Raw genomic sequence first — 27,758 nt, 5'->3', positions numbered from 1 at the left:
CACAGGGCTCATGTTGTGATGTAGAAACACCAGCCAACTTTGGAAAATACCTTGAGTCATTTTTAGCCTTCACAACCCATCCCAGCCAGGTATGTAAAGGGCTGAAAGTGTCGTGTGTCTGTGTAAGGCTGTGTGAATGCATAAGTGAGCTAACTTACAGACAACTGCAGAATTTCAGCTGCCAAATAGTGTTCTCCATTTCAGCAGAAGACCCAAAAGGCAAAGTTGTTTCTACTTCATTACCATCCCATCAGGAACAGTGGTTGACACAGAAGTGTTGTGTAGAAAATGCAGAATTTGCAATCAGCCCTAGGATTTACTGAGAAATTTTTGGCATTCTGGAAATTTGCATTGTGCCTGCAGGGTGCCTTGGCCTCAACTGAATAGTCAATATAATTTGCTGATGCTTTCTGATAGCAATGCTTAATGTTAGCAGTTGAAATTCCAGCACTGAAATCCTTCTCTGTTCCTCTCTTTATTCTTTCTCCAGTTTCTGCGCTCTTCCACTCAGATCACATGGGGAGCCCTCTTCCGGCATGAAGTTCTGTCTCGTGACCCCTTGTTGTTGGCTATCATTCCCAGGTATCTCCATGCATCTATGACCAGCCTAGTGAAGGTATGTGGGAACTGTGACTGGTTGGGTGTGACAAGGTGCCTGGGTGAACTTGACCTGCGGGTTGTGGAGGAGAAACTACATTTTTGTTGTGTCTGCCAGAGACGATCTCCAGGCCCCTGAGCAGACAGTTCTGCTCAGCGTTTTACTGTCTGCTCATTGGCTCCAGCTTTTATCTCCTTGAAGCTGGTATTAGCTGTGATGGGTGACTTCTCTTCCTTCCTGACCTTGTCTGCTTTGTCTCCAGGTGGGCTTTCCCTCTAAAACAGACAGCCCCATTTGCGAATACTCCCGCTTTGATTTTGACAGTGATGAGGACTTCAATGCCTTCTTCAACGGTAAGTTGCCATCACCCTTTGTGTACTCTGTTGTCTGTGGCTTTCCTCCTACTGGCTGAGCTTGGAGCCTACCATACTGGTTTAGCAACTTTCATTTGTCTTGATTTTTTCAGCTTGGATCTTATAGTAAATTAATTTAGGATTTTCCTGTGACAGCTCATGCATTGAATTTTACTTACTTTTTGCTATTATTTCACTTGCTGGCCAGGCATATGGCCTAGCAGTACTTGATACCTCATGTTAAAGAAAATGTGCCTCTGGGTCACTTAGGGGAGGAAATGAAACAACCTGGGGTCATGCTCAGGTTAGCAGAGGAAGGCAGCTTACAAAAGACTTTAAATGCCATTCCAGAAAGAAAATCTGTCTTGGCCCTCATAAAAAGCTTCTGGTTCAGTACCAATAGCTAGAGTTGAACAGTTAAAATAGCCAAATTTAATCATGACCCTAAACCAACACTGGATATTAATAATTTTATTTTTTCTATTGTTTTGTATTTTACTTCCCAAAATATGTTGGTTCTCACTGACTGGTGTAGTTTGATAGTGGGTGCATGGGAGGATATACTTAATAAATTGCAGAAATTTTTACTTTTTCTATATATGTCTGAAGATTTCAAGTGTTGCATTTTTTATTGCTTATTAAGTAGTTTATTTTTTACTTACTGGAATAAATCTGTTTGGGTAGAAACCATAAAATAGCTAAATGCACAAAGCCAGAATTGGAAATAGTTTTAGGGAGTTAAATATATTGAAGGTATTATATGTATAAGAAAATATAACTGATTTGAAGCATAAACTAAAATTACTTGATGAAACAACTTCATTAAAAAATGCAAGTTGTATTTGTAGTCAGCAGAGCTGATTCTTTTGTGTGATCATGCACTGGAATATTTTTAAACAAAAAAAATTCCTGTTCTATACTTTGCTTTTAGTGTCATTGAAATGGAAAACAAGACGACTGGGGTTTTGAGTTTACATGAGTTTGTCATTAGGTGAATAATCCAGAGGAAGTGTGTTTAGCTGAAGGAAGTGGTAGTTACCTAATACTGGTTTTCTATCTCAGTATCCCAAGATAATTGTATGCAGCAAACGTTTAGAGTTTGAAGAATTTTTTAAATGAAAAATAGAGGGCTAATTGTAGTAAATCTGGGTTTAGCATAGATTTTCATAATTCATACTGCATTTTAATTTCACTGTTTTTTAGTATTAAACCATAATTTCTTTAGTCCACTTAAACCACTTCAAAAATTGCCCATCCTGTTGCACCTGGATTATTGACTGTGTGTCTGAGCTTACTACACATCTATTGCCAGAGCAACAGTCCATAATGTTCCCAGGCCTGCAAAGCTCCAGGTGGGCTTTTAGGGACGAAAATTTGTAACATCAGCTGGTTTCTTGGTGTGTGATTTTTCCCTGCAGCTTTCCGAGCCCAGCAAGGGGAGGTGGTGAGGATGGCTTGTCGTCTGGACCCTCGAACAGCCTTCCAAATGGCCGGCGAATGGCTGAAGTACCAGCTCACAGCTCCTGTTGATACTGGACCCACGAACTGTAGGTTACCTGGAAAAGAGTAGGGATATGGGATTTGTTGAAACTTCTTGGCCTTTTTTTTGTTGATGTTGTTGGGGTTTTTTTAAAAGAGGACCAAGACTCCATACTAGATTTTTAGGCTTTAAAAGTCTTTGCAAGTTAAAAGTAAAATTAAAGCAAACCCACCCTCCCCTAATTTAACCCTTTACTGTCTGCTATGGAATAGCTAATGTAAAGCCCCTGGCTTCTCCTTTCCTCCCTCCAAATCTCTCTGCAGAACAGATACAGCTATTCTATTAATTAGGCCATTTTCTCTCTATAACATACTGATTATTTTCGTTAGGGAAGCTGTGCCTGTCTGGCAAATCCCTCTGTTATCTTGCTTTCCTCCTGTGAAGGCAGGCTGCTTGATGCTCTGCACAGTCACACTGAGGGCAGTCTGGCCTTCAGCACTGAGTCTAGGCATGTGGTCTCCCTACTTTTCCTTTCTGTGGTTTGTTGATGTTGCTCTGTATAGTATCTCCAAGGTCAGACTTACGAATCAGGAGCCTTCACTTGAATGAAGCAAATCACGTGGGAGTATCTTAATTGCTCCCAGTGGATCTCTGCAAGACATATGCAGGGAGAGCTGTGTGCCCAAAATATTTGAGTGCTAAGATGTTACAGTGTGGGAGCTTATCAGGGTGCTGTTGAGGGGCATGGTGAGAGCTCTGATGTTCTCTTCCTTTCAGCTAAGACAGGCGAAGGTCTCTGCTCCATCTTCTCTCCATCCTTTGTGCAGTGGGATGCCATGACCTTCTTCTCAGAGAGCATCATCAGCCAGATGTTTCGAACCATGGATAAAGATGTATGTGTGGCCAACGCTCTTGCCTACTCCTGGCTTGTTCTGGGTTGACACAAGTGGGTTTTTTCAGCTGTGTTGTTCTTGAAAAGTTTGTAGCAACTGGTTATAGTAACTCCATGCAAAAACTCATATTATTTTGTGAGCTATTCTCATGAGGACCCTCCTTTAGATGGGACCAAACTCATACTAGCTTTTTCTCAGGTATGTTTTGGTTCTGGACATAATGCCATGAGAAATCAGAGGAGAATGTTCAGGTGACATGCTTTGGCATAGTGCCTTGCTAGAGGGGAAGAAGGCTGCCTAAGGAGAAATTTCATGAGTTCATTCTTTTTGATTATCCCCTCATTAGATTTTTTCAGTGTTTTTTTTTAACTTCTAACTAACAGAGAGAAACTCATGCCTAGGGAGTAGGATCAGAAGCATTTTGTCTCTGCTTTTTATTCAACAGAATAAATCAGAAGGAAAGAATTTTTTAGTCAGTCTGATGTAGACTGACTTGGTTTTTTTATTAGATAGTCTGCTCATGCACTTATAGTTCATCAGTTGAAACACAGTAGAATATTTATATGGGTGTATAGACTTGGTTAAGCATGGAATCTGTTGGACAGACTCAAGAGGAGAATTGGGAGCCAGAGAGAGGAAATTTGCCTTTCCCAGAAGTGCAAGCAATGTATGGGGACTAGAAACTGATGTCTCAGGACTGCCCTGCCATCAACGGCAGTGCTGCTGTCCTTCCTTCCTCAGCAAGTGCACATAGCACACAGTTGCACTGAGTTTTCTGCTACTTTTTCTGCTTTGAGAAAGATGTGTTCAGCTGAGAGGCCTGATAGGGTGGCAGCAGCTACATGGCCTAACCCTAGGTGTTGTAGGAAGTGTCCTGCAGGCTGAAGTATTGAGTCTTGCCTCCTTTTTTCTTTCCTTCTTCTTTATTTTTGCTACCTTTGTAGGAAATCCCAGTGAATGATGGCATAGAGCTGCTGCAGCTTGTCCTTAATTTTGAAACAAAAGATCCTCTCATCCTGTCCTGTGTGCTCACCAATGTCTCTGCTCTCTTTCCATTTGTCACTTACCGACAAGAATACCTACCCCAAGTGCTTTCCAAGGTAGGTACATGCAAAGCATGCTAAAATCGGGTGGGCGTTTTGTGGTGCAGCATTCTCGTAACTAAACATCAGGAGCTAATCGCCTTAGTGTTACTTGGTGTCAGGGAAGGACAGGTCGAAGATGGGAAAAACTGAAACTGAGGCTTTTTCAAGAACAATAATGTCGAATAACTGGAATTTCTTAGCCTTAAGTCTTAAAGCACGTGCTCTAGCCAGTAAACACCGTGTTTTATTTCAAGGTCTCACTGTAATGATGATTCGTCTTTCAACTTAGTCAAGGGGTCTTTACTGTCTTTGGTGAAATTGTGCTAAAATCTGATGATCTATCCTTGAGCTCAAACAGATGCAAGTGCTAGATATTAACAAATTATGTGAGTTTTTGGATTTTTCCTCCTTTTTCTTGCAGTTGTTTGCTTCGGTTACCTTTGAAGTTACAGAAGAAAGTAAGGTACGTCTGAATTGCTATCTGCTAATGAGCTGTAACAGTTGGATCAAATCATACTCTATTGTAGAGCGTACTGAGTCCGAAAAGACTGCTGTACTATGTTTCTTGAGTATTGTTCTGCTCCTGGAAAAGCTGGGGAGTCTAGATATTACTGATCTTTTCATGGTTGTCATAGCCTACCAAGCTTTGGCTCACAAACTTAGAAGGCCACAGATATGGTGTAAGGCCAGTACTCTTAGCTCCCTGGTCCTTCACTAGCTGTCAGTATTCTTCAGTAATTGGTATACATGGCTCTGAAGGATGCGAGTGCTTGGAGTCTTGAAATAGTAAGAGCCATGGCATCCTCACTCCTGAAGTACAACTTGTTTGAACATGAACTTCTTGAGCTGGCTACTGCTTGGCAGAGGAAATTTGATTGCTGCAGGATTATTTGGGGAAAGGACACATGGAAATGTTTTTTTGATCTGTTCTCAGTGGTGGAGAAAACAATATGTAATGCGTTTGTTTCTTGAAGATACCCTGCATTTATCAGAACTTCTGTTTCATTGCATTGATGTTTGTTATGTCTGTCCAGGCTCCTAGAACTCGAGCAGTGAAGAATGTGAGAAGGCATGCATGCTCCTCAATCATAAAGATGTGTCGGGATTACCCTCAGCTTGTCCTGGTATGTAAATGCAATTTTGTCATGAAGAGTCTTGCCTCAGTTTCAGTTGGATTTTGTGGGATCTTCACCTTCCTTGCCTGCAGTCTCTGCTTTTCTTGCAAAAAACATTCCTGCTGCACAAATGACAATGTTTTATTCCCCATACCTCCCTTCTTCCCCCCCGATAAATATCCTGCCTGAAGAGTTGAATTGTAACGTGATTAGTTAAATGTAAAAGGAATGAAGAGGAGGATGCAAGCAGCACTGCATTGCTTTTATAGGAATGTTTACCAAATTTCCATGTTGTCACCTGGGATGGTCTCAATTCATTCATTAGCTAAAGATGCATGACTAATCTTCCTAGACTTTCTTCTGTTACTTAAGAGAATGTAGGAAGAAGAGGAGAACAGTTGTTTTCTGAATGAGCTTGAGGAGATGAGAATTGACAAACATTCCAAACCCATGAGCCACCTTTTGTTTGTTTTGCCAAACTCAACAGCCCACATTCAGCATGAACTGCTTTTAGAGATGTTTGTTTTTGTGAAGGGGGCTCTAGAATTATTTTAAACAAATGTGTAGTTAAAGGATGCTAATTAAGGTTATTTAGGGGTTCTAGTCTGCATTCCGCTATAAGATGCTAAGAACTGGTGGGTTGGTCTTTGTTCCACTTTACTGGTCTTTGGGCTGTAGCTATCTTTTTCTCATGGCCAGCCAGACATCTGCACTGGAAAAGCCAAGAACCCAGGGCTGCCCCAAAAGATGTTAAGAGGACTTTGCTGAAGGGGAATGACTGCTAATGCCAAAATTATAGGTAGATGTGATTGCAACTAGAGAAGGTAGGGAACAAACTCAAGAATTCCTGTGGAGATAGTAGTATTCGTATGAGTTGTTACTTATGTCGTTGTGAGCAAAGAGATGGAAGAGTCCTAAGTCACTTTCTGTGAATAAAAGCAGCACAACTGTTTTGTGGTGTGACACTGCTTTAAGGGGTGTGACTGCCTAGAGAGAGATTTCCTTTTTCAGTCATTCTTGAGAGCGAAAGGAAACTGGATGCAGGATAATGATAGAAGGGCAGGGGAAAAAAATAGAAGTTCTCTTAGTCTGAACAATCAGAGAAACTTGAGTCTGAGGAGGAGATGACTATGTAGAGAAAAAGTAACAGACATGCTTTTCCAGCTGTACAGTACACCCCTTCTCTGCTTCCCCCACTGGCCCTCCTCCACACCAAATGCATGATGCTCTTCTACTTGGATATGTTTTCTAGCCAAACTTTGAGATGTTGTACAACCACGTGAAACAACTGCTCTCCAATGAGCTACTTCTGACGCAGATGGAGAAATGTGCTCTTATGGAGGCCCTTGTCCTCATCAGCAACCAGTTTAAGGACTATGAGCGACAGAAAGCTTTCCTGGAGGAGCTCATGGCTCCTGTTGCTGGCTTATGGCTCTCCCCAGAGATGCAGAGGTATGGGTCATTTTTCTGAGCTTTGAGCTGGAGATGTTCCAGAGGTAACATTATGCCTAATAAGGGAAGACACAAATGAAATGAAGGTGGTGGAGTGCCTGATGGCCTCCTATGCTCTGGGCAGTCATTGTGATAATAGCTCTCCTGCAGTTGAGAAGCTGCCAACAATCCAAATGCTGTTTGCTGAAAACTGCTAGGTGAGACTTGTTTAAGGTAATGGGGGAACATTCCTCAGCATGCCCCCAAAGCATTTGCAAAAAATAAGAAATTAAAGATGCCTTTGCTCATCCCTAGGAGAAGGTACAAAGCTGAGCTCTCCTTATTAAAGCTGAGGTGTCCTGCAGCCCTGTGTAGCTGGGCATGTACGAGAGTTTTCTCAGCAGGGCTGTCTTCATAAGAGATTCAGAGGTTTTTGATCCCCATGGCCCAAGAGAACTGGAGATGTTTGGAGAGTGTATACATCTCTGGTGCTTTTTAATCATGTCCCCTCACACAGGATGGAGCACTAGCTAGTCTCTCTAGCCTGCTTTTTGTTTGTTTAGATGTTTATTGCCAGTGCAAAGTTCCATGCAAATTCCCTGGTAGCAACAATAATCCCCACTGCTGTCTTTTGCTGCTACCAGAGTCCTCTCGGATCCTGAAGCCTTTATCTCCTATGTGGGTGCAGACAACAAAACTGCCAGTCCAGTCTTGGAAGACCCTAGTGGCCTGAACCGCTCTAGAGTGAGTATCATTACCAGGAGAGGTGTAATTGTTGGTGAGGTGAGACTTGCCTCCTTCCATCCCTCATTGCTGTTGTGATTACACACAAGGTCTCCTGATCATCTGCTTCTTTAGAATGCAGATCAGTAGTCTTGTCAGGTTGCAGAATAACAGGCTGACTTCTGCTCTTTGAGCTACAGGAAAGAGCATATAGATTATTCACCAAAATGAATTAAGCTGTTCCCTATTCTTTGTGTAGTAGAGTTTGGTTTTGGAGAAGCAATGGCTTTGTGGAGATACAGCTCGGTGAATTGTGCTTTTTGAGCCAGGCAGAATGGCAGACATACTGAGACTGCAGCATGGAATATAATTTCATCCAAGAAGATTCATGTTTGAGTTGTTAGTGGAAAGTCTTCACTTAGACTACAGATGGAGTTGCTGTCTTTAGGTCTGTAGAAGACACTGAAATGCAGTCCACAGACCTGTGCTTGCAATTTGAGGCTAATTCAGTTGGATCATTGTGTCATCATGGATCTCTGCATCTGTCCCAGCACATGAAGGAGATGAGGAACTGATGGTGTAGACCCTTGCTTTTAGAGGGCACCCTACCTAGCTGTTTGCATACTTGTGAGACTGTGTGCATTGATGCTTTGTCTAATAGTGAATTCCTAGGCCGTCCTGCCATGGCCAAGGCTCTCTGAAGATGATGGAATGGAGTATGATAATTTGCTACATTTTTTTGGCAGCAAACGCAACAAAGGTTGATTCTGCCACCAGGTTAGGCTCACTGTAGAGCATTGCCTTTGAGATAGGATGATGATGAGTTTCTCTGAAAACCTATTTATTCAGACTGTGCTCTCGCTAAGAAATGCTTTCTCCACATTTCTTGCTACAGATAAGCTTTTGTGTGACCACAATTATGGGAGTTGTGAAACGAGCTCGCTGGCCTGCTGCTCTTGAAGAGGCAAAAGCTGGAGGATTCTTTTTGGGATACCTACCCAGTGGAACTCCAATCTACCGCAATCCCTGCACAGAGCAGGTCCTGAAGCTTTTTGACAATTTACTTGCTCTCATAAGGTGGGTTAAGTTGACTTGAAATAATTTCTGTTGTCTTACCAATCTCTGAAAGCCAAACTGCGGTAAATACATGGAATGCTCGGAGCATGTTTTCCCAGAGAAGCCAGTGGGAACACAGGCTGGTGCAGGTGCCCCAAGTACTGTTCCTGACTGTTCTCAGTGGGGAATGGCACTGGGGAAACTGGAGCCTTCTAAATATCCATTGGCCTGGCCTACAAGAGTCCATCAAAGCCAATGGGAGCCTGGGCTGGGGTTGCCTCCCCCACCTCCACTGCTATAAATCTGCCAACCCACTTAATGATTTCTCAACTAACATCTCTGCTCTGCCCTCAGCCCCTACAAGGCCACCTCTCCGGTCACCACCAGGGCAGTCCCAGCTCTCATCGCATTGCGTTGTTCTCTCTTCAGTGTTAAATTAAGCTGGTTTTGCTGAACGTGAACAGCAGCCTCCTGAAGCACTGTCTGCTCTGGCAATCAGTGGATGCATACTCTCAGGCTGTTGCTACCATGCAGTGCCTCTCTGCGTGTCACTGGCATTATGTAGATCTGGGGCAGCCAGAGGAGGGAGCAAGAGAAGGCAGAAAAGGGAAATCCTGAATAACACAGTTCCCAGAATTATAAGGGAGGAATCTGTCTCAGGATAACTCCTGACACTGGGATTTTGCCAGACCAGTGGAAGAATTTTGTGCCATAACTCTGCATGTTACATACTTGAAAAGTTGAGGCTCTGTCCATGGCAACGGCCTGTTGGGAAAGAGCATTTTCAGAGATTTTTCATCTCGCAGGTGTGGGAGGAAAAAGGCCCTATTACTTGAGCTCTATTCAGTCAGGTATGTTCGGTAATCACTGAGCTCAGGAATGTGCTGCTTCAAGTGAGAAGCAACATGCTGGGCTGGTAGGACAAGCGCATGTTGCCTTGGCCCACCTGAGCGGTGGTTCTTATCACTAAGCTCTGTGTAGCACAGTGTGTGGTGCTTTGGCCAGTGAGCAGGTACAGCTGCAGAGTTGTGCTTGAAGTGTTTTTGCCTTTTTTCTGGAAGGCTGAAGATCCTGCTCATGAACATTTGGGAGAGGTTAGGTAGAGTTGCTTGAGTAGAGGTAGCCTCATGCCGTTTCTTTCAGAGCCTGCAACATGTTTCATAGTGTAAGACCAACACTTGCTAAGGTCTGAACAGACTGCAACAGACAGACTTTTTGTTCATGCAGTCACTGTTCTTGCCAGAAGCTTACACGTTAGTAACAACACTTGAGATCTCTGTTACAAGCAGCTTAGGAAATTATCATCCAACTTGTATCACTACTTGTGAAGAAGCAGAAACTCTGTGCCTACCTATTTACCACTTCCAAGAATACACAAGCTATGTTCTATAGCAAGTACCTCCCCATGTACATGAAGAAAGAGGCTCCCTGGCTGATTCGCATTTTTTTTTAGATAATATATCTGTGGTGTTCAGACTTCTCACCTGCAGGCCAAAATATTTTCTGAGTTTGAGGTAGTAACATACATGGAGCAGACTGTACTTTGACCAGAGTTATCCAGCTTTTCTTAAGGATAGATGCTCCAACAAGAACCAATGGATGATGTATTATGAGCAGTAGAACTTTATACTTCATATTTTTTTCTTTGCTGCTGCTGGATATAGAGGCCTCTTTATATGACAACTGCTAGCTCATAGTTGTTCGGTGCAAATGTTGATGACATGTCTTTTTGGAAATGTTGGATCTTGTGCTATGAGCTCTTGCTGTGTTCTTTGCTGACTTTTGGTGCCTTTTCCATGTACTGCTTCCTCAGGCCCTTTTCAATATGGATAACACAGGAGAATATGGAATCTCAGCAGGCAGGAAGTACAGGGATATGAGGAAAGCTTGCTGGCAGGAATGCTGCCTGTTTTGAGAATGCCTTTGGGGACATAATTTCATTACTGCTTGGGAATAGATGCTTCTCTTAGCTCTGTGCCGTTACGTAGCTCTTTGTAGGGATAGGCGATGTCCAGTGTTGCTCATGTGGGACAGAGATGTGGAAGTCCCTGCAGATTTGGTTTCTTTGTGAACAGGTCTGCAAGTGCCAGCAGCATGGGTCCTGCTGAGCAGCTAAACTGAGCACTAAGTCAGGCACCAGTGTGCAAAAAAGGGGCATTTTTCAGGCTGAACCAGGTGGGTCTGCTGCTCTCTGGGTAGTGTGTGGCATTCTTCTGCAGTGTTAGCAGACAGAAGCAGTGAAAGCCATTAAGCCACTGGGCCTTTTCTAGGGTCGTAAGTAGCCTGAAGTTAGGTCGTGCATGAGATCGAAGAATGACACACTCCAGGTAACAAGGAAAAAAAAGGTAGTTTTGAGTGGCATCTTTTTGTGCATACCTGTATTTGTCTCTGTAGTTTTATTTACTGAACTATTTTGAGGTTGTTTTGTTAATCTGCTTGCAGCTTTCAGAGTGATGATTCTCCTCTCCTCTGTGGTACCTTATTTCATCTAAGTGTCTTCTAGCTTCTGTCTTAAAATGTTCACTCTTGACTTTAAACTCAAATCATAATTTTCAGCCACCTTGAGAAAACGGTGCTTTTCTGCAGTCAGTAGCTGTGTGAACTGATTGGTCCAGTGCCTTTATTGTGCAGGGATTTGCTCCTGTTTTGTTACACATGGACTGGTCAGCCTCAGCAAACGCTTTGCATAGACAAAGGCTTTTTTGAACCTCCTGATGAGGAGATGCTGACATTACCAAAGCATTAATGCTGGTGGGTGAAAGAATTCTTGGATACACATGGATGCTTTAGGCATTTTCATTGTGTACAGCTCCAGCTTTGGAAAAAGATTCTTCACTTGTGGGCAGTCTTAAGGGACTCATCTTCTGGTCTTCAAGCCCATCCCTCTAGGCATCAGATGCTCTTTTTAGCAGAGCTGTGACCACTGAAAATTCTCCAAGTACTGCCATATCCTTGTCTTTTGCAAATCATAAATGTCCCTTGAATTTTTTTGTTTACATGTATCCTGTGTATGGGATGCCCAGGAGTGCTCAGAGTCTAACCTGGAACATGACTAGGGGCTACATCATCATCATCATCATGTATAAGGGCTGTTGGATGTTTTTTTAACTCCCTTAGGGAGCAGTTGGTTGGCCATTCTCTCTCTATTACCACTGGGAACTTGCTAAAGTATTAAGGGAGATCAGCCGGTGAGTGAACATCTCCCCTCTCAACTGTCAAACTTCAGAAAATGCTTCAAGGACTCTGAAACAACTAAGGAACGTGACCACACCTTTAGGATATGACTGGCCCATCCTGCTGGAGAACAGTGAGATTTCAAGGTTAACCACTGCAATTCGACAGTCCTTTGGTTTGCCCCACTGCCCAGCATGAAGCAAATCCAACATTGTCTTGGAGCTGGCAGGAGACATACAAGGGATTATTTCAGTAGCCAGGTTTCAGGATAGCATCAAGCAGAAACTCACAGTTTTCTGAGATAGTGGAATAACAGTAACCAAACTTCAGTGGTAGCTGGGCTGTTGCCTGGCTCTTCTTGGCAAAGTAGAATCAAGCTTGTGCCCCTTTGAGGCCTGTTGCATGGTGTTAGGTCCAGCCCAGAATGAGAGTATGAGTCATTAAGAACTCACTTGTGTAGCTCCTTCCAGTGAAGCTTACATACTTGCCTTCCTCACGTGCAGTGAACAAGAAAGTATTTAACACTTGCAGAGAGAAACAGGATAGTTGCTGTTTTGGAGCGAGCTTGGGCTTTCTGCAAAGGCAGGCAGACATCACTGCATCGGGGTTGCCAGGATTTTGAACATAGACCTTAAAAAAAACTAAAAACCAAACAATACATGAGTGAAAGCTGAGACTGGAAAACATACTGAAGTCTGTCCACACTCCCTTCCCCCAGCCATTCCCATGTACCCCCCTGCTTTGGGAAACGCTGCTTGAGGGGGAGATACTGAGTTGCCCTTGATCACCTCTAGCAGCAGGTACAATGGCATTGCAGTTTTGGAGGAGGCTGCAGGATTTGTGCTGTGTGCAGCTGGCGACACCCACAGTGGAGGTCTGAGGTCTCAAAGGAGAGAGGTAGGTGAGACAGACACCCCCTGCCAAGTCCAGCTCTGAGTGTCAGTACCCTGACTAAGAGGGGGGACCCGTTTTGGCCTGGATGGCAAGAAGCAGCCACCCATGGCTGAATTGGTGTCCCTTGCAGAGAGCTGACTGGGGCCACCTCCTGATGATGCGGAATTGTTCGCAGCTGGATGTGTTGTCCAGGGGGCACATGTGTCTGCCACGAGTAACATCTAATTGGACTGATGTTCTCACTAGTGTCCCTCCAGTGCCACCTGCCATTCTGGGGCTTGTGACCCATCCCTGAGGGGCAATGTGTGTATTTTGGAGCTGAAAGAGCTCTTCCCTCTGAAGGGACCTTAGGTGCAGAAGATGTTTTGAGATTATAGAATCCATGTCTTGTCAGTTTAAAAATAACATTCTCTGATCCCTTTGGCCAAGCTAATAAGCTGTTCCCAGCATCAACTGGAGAATTGCTGGGTGTTTTTACTGCCAGTGTTCGCAAGGGGTGGGAGGAACTGAAATAAGTGAAAGGGGCAGCCAAGAGATTCAGGACATGAGATGGAGTCACTCCATGTCTCTGTTGGGTCAGTTTCCCCAATATTTTTGCAGGTGGGGAAGGGGGATCCCATGCACATGTGCTTGGTCTCACCTTCCTCATCATCTGCCTCAGAAGAGCTGTCCACAAGCTGGAGAGGATCGCACTGTCAAGGGCAAAGGTATTGACTTACATGAGTATAAACCAAGTGCTCTTCTATTTCAGGACTCACAACAATCTCTACATGCCAGAGATAATGGCTAGGCTGGGGGATACATTTGCAAAGGCCTTAGACATGCTGGAGGTGGAGAAGAATACCCTTCTAGGTAAGAGCCCTCTCTTCGAGAGTAATGTCACAGATTCTTCAAGAGTAGTCCATCCATAGCAGTGGAAGTGAAAAGGAGCTGGAGAGCCATTTTTTCATAGTATATGCAGCTTGGCTATGATTTGAACCTGCCGAAATTAAGGTGTTAAGTTACTGGTCTCAGATAAATTCACTTCCTCTGCATGAAAAGGGTACCCTACCAAACTGCTTATCCCAGCTGGGTGGTGGTCTCTGCAACATGGCGTATCGGGTTGCAGGGCCTGGGGGTTGCTCCAGCTCTCTGCCTTTGAGCAGTATTAGTGCTCAGCAGAAGCCCCGAGTGCTTGTGCAGAGATCTGTTCTGGAGGGCACGAGCCAAGTTGTGCAGTATGGCCCTGTCATTTGTTTCCAGACAGAGCATTAGAAAGGAGGCTTTTGGAACCATCTTAAAACAGGTTTGTGCTTGTGAGCACAGAAGCTTTTCCAGCCAAGCAGAAGTAAGTGTGTGGTCTCGTGGATAAAGGGTGGATCATGACTTTGGAAATTAGGGTTTAATTTCAGGTTCTGACAGAGAAATATTTTGGGGAAGCTGCTTTGTCTTTCTTATTTCCATTTCATATCTGTAAAATGAAGACATGCTTCCTTTACGTGTTCTCTGTGATCTGAAAACTGTTTGTGAACACCTGCACATAAAGCAGCAGGGTCTTTATCTCTGCTCTAAACTTCTTAATGTCATAGTTCAACAGCAGCTTGTGTCCTGACAGAGACTACAAACCTGAAGGAATGAGGTGTTAGAGAAGCTGCACAACTGTCAGCTTTGCTGCTCACTGAGTTCTGATAGCTTAAGTTTTACTTTGGAAAAATGAGGTGGCTATAACAACCTTAGTGGAAACACCTCTGCTCTGAGTACAACTAACCTGAACTTGGCTGACCTCTGGTCAGTTCTGACCCAGGGTTGCTGGACCTCTTCCCATTTGGATGCATGTTGTACTTGCCAAGATCTTCCCTCCCTGCCATCAAGCTGGCCGGGGCCTGCCCAGGATGTCCTGAAGGTGCACCATGCTCTCTCATTAATGTAACTGAAGTCTATTCTTTACCACAGGTCTCCCTCAGCCTTTGCTGGAGCTTTATGACTCTCCTGTTTACAAAACAGTCTTAGAAAGGATGCAGGGCTTCTTTTGTACCCTCTACGACAACTGGTAAGAGCACCAGATTTCTCACACACAATCCAACATTGCACAGCTGGAGCAGTAGGCTCTCACTGAGTCCTGACTTCTTTTAGAGTTAGACTTCGGACGCAAACTGTATCCTGTAATATCCAAGTACAAGCTGCAGTGGTGGACTATACAGAATGGTTGTGCTGCTTACATATGGTACAGTCTCTGGAAAAAGTGCCTGAAAACGTGGATCTGCTTTTAGCTCTTCCTGCAGTTAGGTAGTTGGATTGGAGCACTTAAGTGATCTAGTTTGTCTCTTCTGTCACTTTTAATTACTTGTTGGGATACGTCAGCACTTGAAAGTACCTTGTGGTGCTTCAGTGCTTAATTCATTGTCCCTGTGCAGATATCCCAGAAAAAAAGAGATACAGTGCTAAAATTCCTCTATAGTATTTGTTTAGGAACATGGCAACAGTCTAATCTCGAGGTGATAGTACTTGTAGCTTTTGCAGGCCAGAGATATGGTACCTGTTACCTAGCAGATTTGCAACTAACTTGAGGTTCTTTTGTTGAAGTTTTCACATCCTGGGAAATGCAGGCCCCTCCATGCAACAGGATTTCTACACCGTTGAGGGTCTCGCCACCCAGCTCCTCAGCTCTGCTTTCAACAACCTCAACAACATTCCTGATTACAGACTGCGTCCCATGCTCCGTATCCTTCCAGCACTGTCTCAGGCTAGCTAGGGAGGCTTTGAATACATACACTGAAAACCTGCATTGCTTTCAGTATGGCTGGAGGCAAAGAAGGGTGATTGAGAAGGTAAACAAACAAGGATACACCTGGTATGGATGAGGCGTGAGCCCAGGAGGGTACAAGCAGAAACAGCAGTGCATGGGGTCAGAAACAATAAATGCAAAGGATTTGTGTGGTTCTGGAGGCACCGTGAGAGATGGGTGGTGCCTTCTGGTGGGCAAGGGAGTTTAGGTAATGAAGAGCTTGGCAGTAGGGTTGCCTGTGTGCGAGACCATGTGGGCTTCCCAACCCACTTTCCAGAGCTGTCTCACAGCAAGGAAATGGGTGCTAAGCATCCTCAGCTTTCTCAACTGAACTGTTGGGGGAAGTAGCTGAATACCTCATGTTCGTCCTGTATAGAGATGCCACTTGTTAATTCACAGCTGCAAGAAAATGGGCTTCAAGTTGTCTTTCCCTTGGCCTCTCATGGTGGAATGGGCTTGTTTGGGCAGTGTGCTACAGTCTTCCCTAGCAGCTGGCCTTATTAGCTAGATCTTCCTTAACTGGTTCTGTGCAGGTGTGTTTGTGAAGCCCTTGGTACTCTCCTGCCCTTCAGAATACTACGAAACCCTTGTCTGCCCCATCCTGGGACCACTCTTTACTTATTTGCACATGGTAAGAAAACTGTTTGATGCCTGTTCCTTGACAGCCCAGCTATTAAGCAGCTGACAGCAACATATGAGAATGTCTCTACAGAACAAGAAGAGACAAGGACAGAGCCTTGATGCTTAATGATTTTGATGATGTTTAGGGGAGCTTTTGATGTGGGTTGAACTCCGTCTGTTGCACAGCACCCCTTGCTGTGAATTCAAACCCATGGACACTGACTCCTGAACCTGCAGCCCTGAGAATTTCTGTGGGGGTTTTTTTGCCTGTCCCCTCCTATTTTCCTGACACCTTATTCACATTCCTGCAGCCAGCAGAGTTGGTGGCAGTTCTTTTGCCATTCAAAATGGGTCTTGGCATGAGAGCTGTGTTTAAAGCTTTTGTGCTTCTGTCAGCAGCTATTGCTTGGGTCTCCTTCCATTGTGTCCAGTATGGCTCCTAAGAAGGTATTGAATCTTTCCTTTTGTCTTGAACAGAGGCTGTCCCAGAAATGGCAGGTGATCAGTCAGCGAACCATGCTCTGGTAAGCTTCCTCCCCTTGGTACAAAGAGGGAAATGGGATGGAGGTTTGCTCTTTTATGTGGCCCTTTCCCCACGAACAGCCCTGCCAGCAGAGGGCTGGAAAACACTGGGGTGACTCATTCCCTTTACTTGGACAGAGGGGATATTTTAAGGCATTGGCTCCTTTCAAACTATATTTTTTTTCTCCCCAGTGAGGATGATGCTGCAGATGATAACCCTGAGTCTCAGGAAGTGCTTGAGGAACAGCTGGTCAGGCTGCTGACCCGAGAAGTCATGGATCTTGTCAGTAAGTGAAATTAGACTAGATCTCATGAAATATTTGGGAAGTTTACCCTGGAGAAGAGAACAGGAATTCCCAATGTGCAGTAAAATTTAACTTTAACAGTCAGTAGTGTTTAACATAGTCTGTAGAAGCCAGGAGTGTGACAGTTAGCCTTGCCAAAATCTTAGCTAAAACCAAGTAAGAGATAATTAAAAGCCTTCAGAAGGAAGTTTTTTCCTTTTGTTTTGTTAGCCTTTACAGTTTCATGGTTTTGGCACTGTCCCTGTAGGAGTAGGAGTCCAGTCCTTTGGAATCTGGGTTCTCTCTTTCTGTGCCCTGGAACCCAGTATGGGGCATGGATTTGTGGACAACTGAAGTGTAGAGTAGTTTTGTTGCTGGCAATTGCCATGTCTGTAGCCAGACAGAGGGAATAGTCCCCCTCCAGATCAGTCTCCCTTCTGTTTTCCCTTTCTCCAGCATTGTTTTTTCATCAGTGTGACTTTGAGCAGAGAAGCTGGGAAAATTGATTACAGATAGAGATTACAGATCCTCAGTCTTCTGTCTCCTTTTCTTGATTGGCCTTTTGCCTTAAAATGGTGTTCTTCTCGGGTTATGGACTTCAAATGGTTTTGCATGTTCCTTGTTCTCATTAGTTTGATGCAGCCACTGTGCAGCAGGTTCCACTGGGGGAAGGTGCTGTGGGTGGAGTGTTACAGCCTTCCAGGGAGTGCAGCATTTGGCTTTTATACTGGGCTTTCTGATTCGTCAGATTCTGTGTAACAGCTGGGGGAGCTTGAAGCACATGTGAGCCCATCAGAGTCTGTAGGATAATCTGTGCATGTTCTGAAGTAGTATTTTCCCTTTTCTACTTCTCTGACATGCAACTGTTTTTGCAGCTGTTTGCTGTGTTTCTAAGAAAAATGTTGAACATAACACTACTGCTGCTGTAGATGGAGATGGTGAGTAAATGCCTACATTTGCTTTTTCTGCCCTTGGTGTATACAAGCACTTTTCCTGTTTCTTAAGGGAGAGACTTGCCTGTTGATGGAAGTTCTGTGGAGGGTTATAGGCCTTCAGTTCTGTCCTGCCCACTGTGTCTGGGGGCCACAGAAAAACCCAGTCTTAGCCTAGAAACAAATGTGCTGTAGGGTTCACAGGTGTCATGCTGGAGCAGCTGATTGTTAAAGTTCTGAGAAGGGCTAAGGAGAAGAGGGAGCTCTACAGTCTTCCCAGGAGCTGAAGGGGGCTAGTTGGGTATCCTTCCTGCCCCACAAAGGGTAGGTGCTTTTTGTTTGAAAAGAGATATTCTGGGCAATCTTTGCCACCATTCTGGTTCTGTGTGCTGTCTCCTGACTCCCAGCTTAGGTCTTGCAGCCTCCCTGTGTCTCCCTCAATCCTTGGGAGGCCATGTTCACAGTGCTGCCTTTCTTCTTCTCTGCAGATGACGAGGCGATGGCCACAGAGGTGACCCCCTCTGCCAACGCAGAGCTCACTGAGCTTGGCAAGTGTCTGATGAAGCAAGAGGTAAGAGCACACTGTCTGACTTTCACCATGCTTTCTCTGTACTCTGTCATGCTTGTCTGTTGTGCAGCCAAGTGTTGCTGCAGAGATCTAGGCTGCTGGAGCGTTCCCCAGTGTGTGAATCATCTCTTGGGAACATGCATGATTTTTAAGGGCCTTGTGGAAGCCACAAAGCAAATGAGGGTTGGGATCCAGTATAACACTCAGCTAGAGTTTCAGTCCTTCTGGGGGAGAGACCCCTCAGCATTCAGCCCCCAGGGTGCTCCCTGGCTCTGCCTTTATCCTGGGCTCCAGTCTTCACAAGGAAGAACTTCATCCAGAAGCCTTTGTTTTTTTCTATAAAATCTGCCTGAGCTGGTACAGAAGCCACAGTGTTAACACCACCCACTGTGCAGAGTACCTTCATCCTGTTGCCTCTGTACTCCTCTGCTGTGGAAGCCTCAGAAGCTCTTGCAGAAGCTATTGCAGTGACTTGAGAGTAGCAGCTGATGGGAGAGTCCGTGAGTGCTTTGGGGCCTTTCCCTGGGAGATGAAGGGAGCAGGTTTGCTTGACATCGGTCCCTCATGGTTATGATGGTGCATACTGGCTGCCTTTGGGTGCCTTTGAGCACCTTCAGCTGGAGCAGCAGCAGGATGCAGAATTCTCAGAAGGTAGCCCTTAGGAGTTCTTGCAGGGTGTCTCGATTGCCTCTTGGCTCCCTGCAGGTTTGAACACTGGAAGTGGAAAGTAGTTCCTCTAACTGGTCCTCTCTGACTTTTTCAGGATGTTTGCACTGCAGTGCTGATCACTGCCTACACATCCCTTTCCTGGAAGGACACCTTGTCCTGCCAAAGAACCACAACACAGATTTGCTGGCCATTGCTCAAACAGGTACCTCTTGGGAGGAAAAAAGGGTTAGTTCTGGCAGGGTTGGGAGAGGAAGCTCTTCATGTTGTGAGAAGCATGACAACTGGGCACCTTCTCCCTCAGGAAGACCAAGCTGTTGCAGGAATGCAGCCATGTATCGGTATCTTGCTTCAGTGCTGACAGTGCCTCTTCCCCAGGTGCTTCCAGGAAACCTCCTGCCTGATGCCGTGTCCTGGTTTTTCACAAGTGTGCTGAGGGGCTTACAGGTACACGGGCAGCACGATGGCTGCATGGCAGCCCTTGTCAACTTGGCTTTCCAGATCTACGAGGCCTTGGTGAGAAGTTCTGTCCTTTATCCAAATGTGAGGTTGGCTGGGGAGTGGTGGAAAAGTAATCCTATGCCTGCTTGGGTAGGGGCAGAGGAGCTGTGCTCCCCCAAGGAGGGCAGGGCTGCTTGCCTAGCAGAGCTGCATTAATTGTACTTCTTCCTGCAGCGCCCTCGCTACACTGAGCTGAAGGCAGTGATGGAGCAGATCCCAGATATCCAGCTGGACTCTTTGGAGCAGTTTGATTCAAAGCTTCTCAACCCAACACTGCAGAAGGTGGCAGACAAGCGCCGGAAGGATCACTTCAAGCGCCTCATCACAGGTTGCATTGGGGTAGGTGATGTCCTGGAGGAAAATGAAATTGTTTCATTTCACACTGTATGCTGCAGAAGTGATGGGGTGTGGCCTGCCTCTCACCAACCATCCCCCTTCCCAGCCAGGAGGCTGTTGCAGCATGTTCTTAGTGTTTGTTCTGCCTCTCTTCAACATGGAGGTACAGCAGACATGCACAGACTGAGCAGCCCGTTTAGCAACAGCCATTGACTGAGAGGCAGTGGGTACCTTGCACAAGGGTGCCCAAGGGAACAGGGTGATAAAATGTTTCAGGGAGGCTGCTGTGTCATCTCTGGACTTTTGTGAGGATGGTGGTGTTGGAGCTTTTGGCATTGCATTAGAAGCTGGGGAACTGGTATGTTACCTCAGTGCCCTGGCACTTGGGAAAGGCCAGGCCTAAGACTCCTCAAAATGCAAGCACAGGGTCCAGGTCTAAGGGTTGCTCGGAACCTGGGATCTACCTTTGATCTGCAGGCTGCCCCTGAGCTGAGTGGTGGTATGAAGACAGTAGTGACTGATGCCTGTCTATCTGTCCTCTGCAGAAGCCCATTGGGGAGCAGTTCCGCAAGGAGGTTCATATCCGGAACCTTCCATCTCTCTTCAAAAAGGTGAAGCCATCATTGGAGACAGATGTGCTAGAAAATGAGGATGGAGAGAGCTTCAACATACTCTTTGAACCGTGAGCCTGGGATGCTGCAACCGTCTCCTCCCTGACCTTATATTTTGTCTCTCCTCCTAGTAAGCACATTAGATTCTCCTTGTCACACCTCCACAAGCATTCATTTGAATAAAGCCCCTTACGGGTCCTGTCCCGTTCTCTGCCCTACACTGGGGTGGGGCCTGCAGTGGCATTTGAACTGGTCTGTTAAGCTTTTCCCCTCATTTCTTTCCCTTCATTGGATGAGCATCTTTAGACCTCTGCTACTCTGCAAGGTGGGAGCTGAGCCTATAGTCTCCATGAGGTAAAGCCTGGTCATCTTACAGCCCTGGGTTGCTCTTGCTCCACCTCTTCATCCCTTGGGGTTTAGGATTAATGCAAAAGGCAGAGTAGTGTGCCATGTGAAAGGGGCTACCCTAATCTTCCTCTGGGTGCTAGTAGCCAGGCTTTGTAGGGAACACATCGTACACTCCTGTCATGCTTACCAGCTCTTGGCACTAGTGGACTGGTACTCTGGTGAATCAGTCTCCCTCCAGGATGCTGAGCCTTGGGCTGAGGGCTGTGTGCCAGGAAGCCCAGCAGTGCTCTAGGATCTCCCGCGAGATCAGCCTTTCTAAGGTGCAGCTGCTCTCTAGAAAGAGGCAGACACTGTCACACACATATGTATACATGTATATGTATAGATATGATCATACAGCTTGTTCTACCCAGAGACAGATGGAAGGCTTTTGCTTTGTGCCAGCCTTTCTTGGACATCTCTCAGGGGGAGCAGGACAATTTTTATTTTTTTTTCATTTTACCATGCCCTGTAGACTAGAACTTGGCTAGTGCAGGGTACACAAAATCTGGACCAATACCTGAAGCACCTGCAAACCAAAAGGGATCTCCTTGTCCTGGTGCAGTGGAGGTGACAGTAGCCCGGTTTTACCCAGTCTGGTCCTTCTTGGAGAATTTCATGCTGGGACAGGAGGGGTGGGATTTATACTGCAGTTCACAGGGGGGAGCCAGGTCAGAAACTGGGTTTTAAATGAGGTAGGACTCTATGAAGTCACTCCAGTCTGCAAAGCTGGTTCTTCTTACATGATGAATAGTTCACACAATCTATCCTAGTGTTAGCACAGCAGTTGGGAGGGTCTGTCCAGAGCACTACCTGGTAGTTTTGCCATCCAGGAGACAGAACAAGTAACAAACTCTAGTAGATGGAGAAGTAGTGTCTCCACAAGGACAGACTGGACAAAAAAGCTGGCGCTGGAAGGCATGGGAGCGCAGAGAGGAAGAGCAGGCCTTTGGAATCCATTCACCCTCCTGCCCCTGCTGTTCCACCAGCACTCTCCACTTTCCTTCTGGCCTCAAACTTTTTTAACCTCTGAGCTAACATGGCTCCTGGCTCTAGCAAAGGCTGGGTGTATTTATTGTGTTGGGATATTTTTAACATTCTGTGACTTCATGCTAGACACAAGGGAGTTTTTTAAAATGGATTTTAAACCTTTTTTGTAGGAATGTTTAAATCCGAAGCTGTCTCTGAACTGGTTGTGTTACACCTCTGAATGTCAGTAAAGCTATTCCAGTTTCATATACACAGTGTCATGTTTCATTGTTATTCTTTTATCTCTTTCAGTAAGATCTGAGGCCTCTGGTCTGCCCAGCCTGCCTGCCTAAGGATTGCTCAGCACTCCTTATTCCAGCTACCAAACAGGGGGCACCTTTGCTGGTAGTCAACATACATTATCAGGCAGGGGATGAACCATTCCAGACTACGTTAATTAAATTAGAAGGTGAGGGGAAAATTGCATTTTAAAGTACTTATATGTCACTCACAGCTAGTTTCTATTAATTCTGGGTCCCAGTTTGCAGCTTGAGGGGTACATGTTGCCAAAGCAAAATCCTTGGGCTATTCCAGGGTGTGTTCTATAAGCAGGATGGGACATATGTGAAGCAATAGCAGAGAGGTGCATATGCTATTGAAGTAGCCTGCAAACCCAACCCCAGCTATTGCTGGAAAGAGCAGTATATTGAGACACATATATACGTGGGTGTGTATATAAATATTAGTATCTTGTGTATCTATTTACATGCATATATATACATATATATATACACAGACACACACACACAAATAGCGGTAACTTGTGATACACAGACCCAACACATGCATGGGATTGCAGCAGTACAGTGACATGGGACAGGTTGGGACTGGCGCCAGGATGCCACCTGTACCTAACACCTGTAACGTTGTTTACAGTTTAAGTAATTGTATCCCAGTGAAACAAGTAGAGAAAAAGCACCATTTGCTATAGTGAATTCTGCCATGATAGTGTGGATTGACTTAAGCAACTGGGACGTACCACTACTCCCAGACATTTTCTGAAATTCCAGTCCCTTCATTAGCTTGTCGGGAGACTCACAGGCCAAGATCTATCTGGTGCTGAATAACATTAGTGCTCACCACTATCTTGCCAGTCCTTCCAGGGTGGAGAGGTGTTTGACTGTCACTTGCCCTCTGTTACCCAGTTCTGCTTCAAAGTCAGGCCTAAGAGTAGTCACTGAATGGATGAACGGAGTAGACAAATCTAGCACCTGGGATGAAACACCTTTCCTTGAGATATTTGAGAAGGGAGAGCCAGTCCTCACAGAGCCTGTTTTAAATTCCCACCTTTGCACAAAGAAGCCAGGTGCTGTATCATAGAATCAGACTTTTTTTCCCTGGAAAGGACTGTCAAGGATCATCTAGTGCAACCCCCCCTGCCCTGGAGAGGGATACATTCCACTAGACCAGGTTGCCTCATGCAACCTGTCCTTGAACACTTCCAAGGATGGGGTATCTACAACTCTGATCAACCTATTTGCCAACTTGCCTCCCACCCTCACTGTAAAAAATGTCCTATGTTCAATCTAAGTCTAGCCTCTTCCAGCTCAAAACTGTTGCCCCTTAGCCTGTCACTACAGGCCCTGGCAAAAAGTCTTTTCTCCACAATCCCTTTTATGTGTTGAAATGCCAGAATAAGGTCTCCCTGAAACTTTCTGTTCTCTGGGCTGAACAATCCAAACCTTCAGTTTCTTCACAGGAGAGGTTCTCCAGTCCTCTGACAGCACAGCCTTTTCTGTACCATATTAACTACCCCAGAGCTGGCCTGATAAACTCGCAAAACAGCCCTGCACAGATAACAACCTCTTAAATCTCACTGACCTGCTATGAAGTTCTTTACCCTTCGGCCATATCAGGCCTCTTTACATACTACATACAATCTAAAATAAATGCTATTACTCATCTTTAGACCTGCTGTCACTTTCTTCTCCATGGATTATGTTTCACAATTGTGAACAGCACAGAAGAAGACAGGTTTAAAGAAAAGCTTTTACTCCAACACATCTCACTGAGGCTCATTACCAACAGAAAACAAATCCAAAGAGATGGTTCTAGGACTCTTGGCAAGCCCCATTTCATGCTTCTTGCCTATGGAAGAGGAATGACCTCTACAGGCAGATGCAGGAAGTCCAGAACAGCAGGGCAGGGATATGCTTTCCAGCAACAGCCTGGTCACTCCATAGCCACAGAGTCCAGCTCGTTCAGGAAACGCTGACACTTTCCCATCAGGATCTTGATGGCTTCGCTCACCAGCACATCTGGAGGCAAGATACCTGTCGACTCCACTGAAACTGCACAGAAACACAGGTCAGCACAGCTTCAGACCACACTTGGTTCCATGTTTCTGTCCCTTGCCTTCCCTTACACCACATTTGTGACAAAAGGCAGATCCCCATAGCCAAATAGGTCACATTTCACAACAGGAAGCACAAAACAGATTCAACCCCAACCCCAACCCCAAAGCAACACCAAACCACAACCTCAGTAGTTACCCACTGGAACATGAATGTATGCATGCTGAAGGGGTAAGGTTGGGGGGAGGCAGAGACCCAGCCATACATGCTGGCCCATCTCTGCTTATTTATATAAACCAGGCAGGGCTCTGGGGGGAACAGGACACTTACAGATGTAATGGTTTCGTACTCTTGCCAGGCGCACAAGGTTTTTCAGACCCTCATGGCGGAAAACTTCTCTGCTGAATGTGTCCAACCGTGCATTGGCTACTCTTGCCACCTTTTTTCCTAAAGGGAAAAAGATGATATGAGCAAATTGCAGCAGATGGGTGCCCAGTGGTCACTGCCAGTGCTTACCCCTCAACAGGCACTCCCCCATCAGAAAAGGCAGGGAAGCCACTGACAGAAAGAATTAGCACATACCCAACGTGAAACTCCAGCATGGCAGAACTAACCCAAACACAAAGCCTGCACATACCCCAGGGAAGGACACAAGAAGTCTTCTCCACACTCAGCTACTGGAAGAAGTAAGCTCACTACCAAGCCTTACAACTGAACAGCACTGGAAGCTGCAGTCAGCTGCTGCAGAGCTCTGCAGACAGGTATCCAGTGTCAGCGTTTCAGGGAGATCCTAGTTCATCACCCAACACATGCATGTGGCAGCCACTCACCCACAGAACCAGGCTCAGAAGAGCATTAGCCATTGCTGACCAGCAAGGCAACACCACAATGTGGTTTTGTCTCTGTAATGTTTGGCTCTAATCTCCAATCAGTCTCCACTAAAGTTTGTAAGGAACAAACTCAGAGCAGGCAAAAAGTACCTTTGATATTCTGGATCTCAATGACTCCAGGGGAAAAGCACTTCTGCAACGTCTCAGCTGCTTCATCCTCAATAGGCTTCAGGAGGGTAATGTCAGGAAGCAGTCGATAACTGGCTGTGGCCACAGGAGAAAACTTGGCATGATCTTTACCTGCATGAAGAGTTAAGAGTCAAGGATGAGAGCAGGCTTCGGGGAACAAGAGTGGAAGGATGTCAGGGCCTAAAGTTCCAGGGAAAAAGCCAGTTCTCCACCCTTCCCCTTCACAGAGCAGTGCCCTAGTTCAAGCACTCATGTTCCTCCTTCCACTGCCCCAGGACTCAACTCACCTATACCCTTGACACAGTGCATAAGCACATCTATTTCCTGCCCAGGTCGCAGCAGTGCAATGAGGATGTCATCATGAACAGGTCGGAAGTCAGCATCTGGAAAAAGGTCTGTCTGATTCCCCAAGGGCACCCATGTCATATGTTTACTGTACACTGCAAAGAGAAGCCACAAGTGTCAGCCAGCTGCTGTCTCAAAGCAGGTCACTGATCTGTACAGGACTGGAGATGACAAAAAGCAAGTTTAGCAGAATGGAATCAGCTCTTTCCCAGTGCGCAGACAGGACAAAGAGAACAGCCCAAACCTTATCTTGCATGACCTAAAAAAAAGAAGAGAACAGCACCTATTTTTAGGAGAGATCTCACCTTTGTGATTGAAATACAGTTCATCAGGATCAGATGATTCCTTGGCTGCCTGAGGATTTCGACTGCATTTTATTTTCAGCTGAAACTGCAGAGTATCAATTTCTGTGCCTTCTTGATCTCCTGGGAAGGGAAGAAACCCATGAGCCTCTATGAGATCACACTTCTGCTCAGTCTACATGACCCTGACTTCCTACTTTGAAGGAAACCTTCAAAATGTCTATCCAGTCCAAGATTCTCACCTTGGTTTCTATACTCAAAGAGCCGAGGGTCAGCTCGGATAGGGATGAGGCCCAACCGATGAGCCAGAATTTCATCCTGCACAATGGATGTGTTGTTGTACACAAAGACCTTCTCTACAGCCATTGTTGGCACCTCAGGGAGACAAGAGATGAAGTCAGCATTAGACAACAGTTGAACTACATGCCAAGAGATTATCCAGATAGAGTGTCCCTCCTCTTCCACAAATAATTGCCATGCAGAGTATTTTCAGAGGTATTTCTATTTCTGCCAAAGCGGGGTACCCAATATACCCTTACACCCCCATATATCCCCTTCCCCATTTTTTAAGCAATGAATTACAAGAGGTGAAGGGCAAGAGAAAGGGCTTTGAGGCAACCTTAACCTTTTACTACTTGGCAGCATTATGTGGCTTCTGTTTCCTTTGCAACACAGCTGTGTCCAAAGGCCTGACCTGTAGACACTACCAACAGCACCCCTAAGCCAACAGGTGGTACTGCTAAGGCCCATGCTCTCCTTGGGCTCCTAGCACACATGTGGAATGAACATGTGCTTCTCTTCCAAACCCTGCAGCTGTCCGCAAGGGCTGACATCAGGCTGGAACTTCCCCGCTCCCCACCACGCGAGTCTTATGCCGGCATCCCCAGGCGAGCCTCGCCTCGAGCAGCGGTACCTCGGCGAGCAGGATGCGGCGGAAGGCGTTGGCGATGGCGGCGTCGATGCCCACCATGTCGAACTCCAGCGAGTCCCCCTCCTCGCGGATCACGTCCACGCGGAACGCCTGCAGGAGCCGCCCACTGCGTGTCACGCATCCCCACGCACCCCCGGCAGGCACCGCATCCCCCCGCACACCCACGCGCACTCCCGGCAGGCACCCGCATCCCCCCGCACACCCACGGAAACCCCGGCAGGCACCCGCATCCCCCCCGCACGCCCACGCAAATCCCGGCAGGCACCCGCACACCCCCCACATCCCTATGCACACCCACCCGCACCCCCGGCAGACACCCGCATCCCCCTCGCACACCCACCCGCACCCTCGGCCGGGCCCGCATCCCCCCGCACACCCACCCACACTCCTGGCCAGGGCTCGCATCCCCCCGCACACCCACCCACACTCCCGGCCAGGGCTCGCATCCCCCCGCACACCCACCCGCACCCCCGGCCGGGGCTCGCATCCCCACGCACACCCACCCGCACCCCCGGCAGGCACCCGCATCCTCCCGCACACCCACCCGCACCCGCGGCCGCCGGCGCAGCTCACCCACCTCCTCGAAGCGCCGCTGGTCCCAGGCGTCCTCGTAGCCGTGGTAGTTGCCGGGGAAGTCGGTGGTGTGGACCTGCGAGTAGAGGGCACAGGCGGGGCTGTGAGGGGGTCCGTGCTGCGGGCGCGCCCCGCCTGGCCCCGCCGCGCTCACTCACGTTGCGGACGCCGAACTCGCCCAGTACCACGCGGTCCCGCATCTCGTCCGCGCCCCGCGGGGCCGCCATCGCGCCGAGGGGGCGGCACTCGGCGGCACCGGGAGCGCCTCCGC

General features: G+C 46.5%; 2 protein-coding genes across 3 annotated transcripts in view; one reads left to right on the top strand and one right to left on the bottom strand.

The window, feature by feature from the left end:
• The window catches only part of XPO5 (exportin 5), a 30,031-nt gene extending 7,797 nt beyond the window's left edge, over positions 1-22,234 (top strand). For both annotated transcript variants that reach the window (XM_071576056.1, XM_071576047.1), the window contains exons 11-33: positions 6-89; positions 491-616; positions 861-951; positions 2,370-2,498; positions 3,209-3,324; positions 4,269-4,424; positions 4,831-4,872; positions 5,444-5,533; positions 6,777-6,976; positions 7,600-7,699; positions 8,574-8,755; positions 13,554-13,654; positions 14,735-14,831; positions 15,365-15,501; positions 16,100-16,197; positions 16,665-16,711; positions 16,902-16,996; positions 17,869-17,931; positions 18,414-18,496; positions 19,257-19,364; positions 19,538-19,675; positions 19,835-19,999; positions 20,542-22,234. In XM_071576056.1, the coding sequence (XP_071432157.1) occupies positions 6-89; positions 491-616; positions 861-951; positions 2,370-2,498; positions 3,209-3,324; positions 4,269-4,424; positions 4,831-4,872; positions 5,444-5,533; positions 6,777-6,976; positions 7,600-7,699; positions 8,574-8,755; positions 13,554-13,654; positions 14,735-14,831; positions 15,365-15,501; positions 16,100-16,197; positions 16,665-16,711; positions 16,902-16,996; positions 17,869-17,931; positions 18,414-18,496; positions 19,257-19,364; positions 19,538-19,675; positions 19,835-19,999; positions 20,542-20,682 (2,589 nt within the window). In that variant the 3' untranslated portion in view covers positions 20,683-22,234. The remainder of the gene's footprint in view (positions 1-5; positions 90-490; positions 617-860; positions 952-2,369; positions 2,499-3,208; positions 3,325-4,268; positions 4,425-4,830; positions 4,873-5,443; positions 5,534-6,776; positions 6,977-7,599; positions 7,700-8,573; positions 8,756-13,553; positions 13,655-14,734; positions 14,832-15,364; positions 15,502-16,099; positions 16,198-16,664; positions 16,712-16,901; positions 16,997-17,868; positions 17,932-18,413; positions 18,497-19,256; positions 19,365-19,537; positions 19,676-19,834; positions 20,000-20,541) is intronic.
• Positions 22,235-23,993: 1,759 nt separating this feature from the next.
• POLR1C (RNA polymerase I and III subunit C) lies at positions 23,994-27,758 on the bottom strand. The gene is made up of 9 exons (XM_071576069.1): positions 27,646-27,758; positions 27,492-27,563; positions 26,897-27,004; positions 26,226-26,358; positions 25,987-26,106; positions 25,624-25,776; positions 25,298-25,447; positions 24,648-24,764; positions 23,994-24,314 (listed from the first exon to the last, which is right to left on the bottom strand). Exons 1-9 carry the CDS (start codon positions 27,712-27,714, stop codon positions 24,196-24,198), a joined length of 1,041 nt encoding a protein of 346 aa, XP_071432170.1. The 5' UTR covers positions 27,715-27,758; the 3' UTR covers positions 23,994-24,195.

The sequence above is a fragment of the Pithys albifrons genome, chromosome 2 (genome assembly GCF_047495875.1).
Source record: "Pithys albifrons albifrons isolate INPA30051 chromosome 2, PitAlb_v1, whole genome shotgun sequence".
Taxonomy (NCBI): Eukaryota; Metazoa; Chordata; class Aves; order Passeriformes; family Thamnophilidae; genus Pithys; species Pithys albifrons.
This window is presented reverse-complemented; position numbering and strand designations above follow the sequence as displayed.

Bases quoted from the DNA above. Each gene is read 5' to 3' on its own strand.
- POLR1C (XM_071576069.1), bottom strand. From the start codon at position 27,714: ATGGCGGCCCCGCGGGGCGCGGACGAGATGCGGGACCGCGTGGTACTG. The intron at 26,359-26,896 runs GTACCGCTGCTC...TGTCTCCCTGAG, and splicing joins GCCGCATCCTGCTCGCCGAG to GTGCCAACAATGGCTGTAGA. The intron at 24,315-24,647 runs GTAAGTGTCCTG...GTTTCTGTGCAG, and splicing joins AGTACGAAACCATTACATCT to TTTCAGTGGAGTCGACAGGT.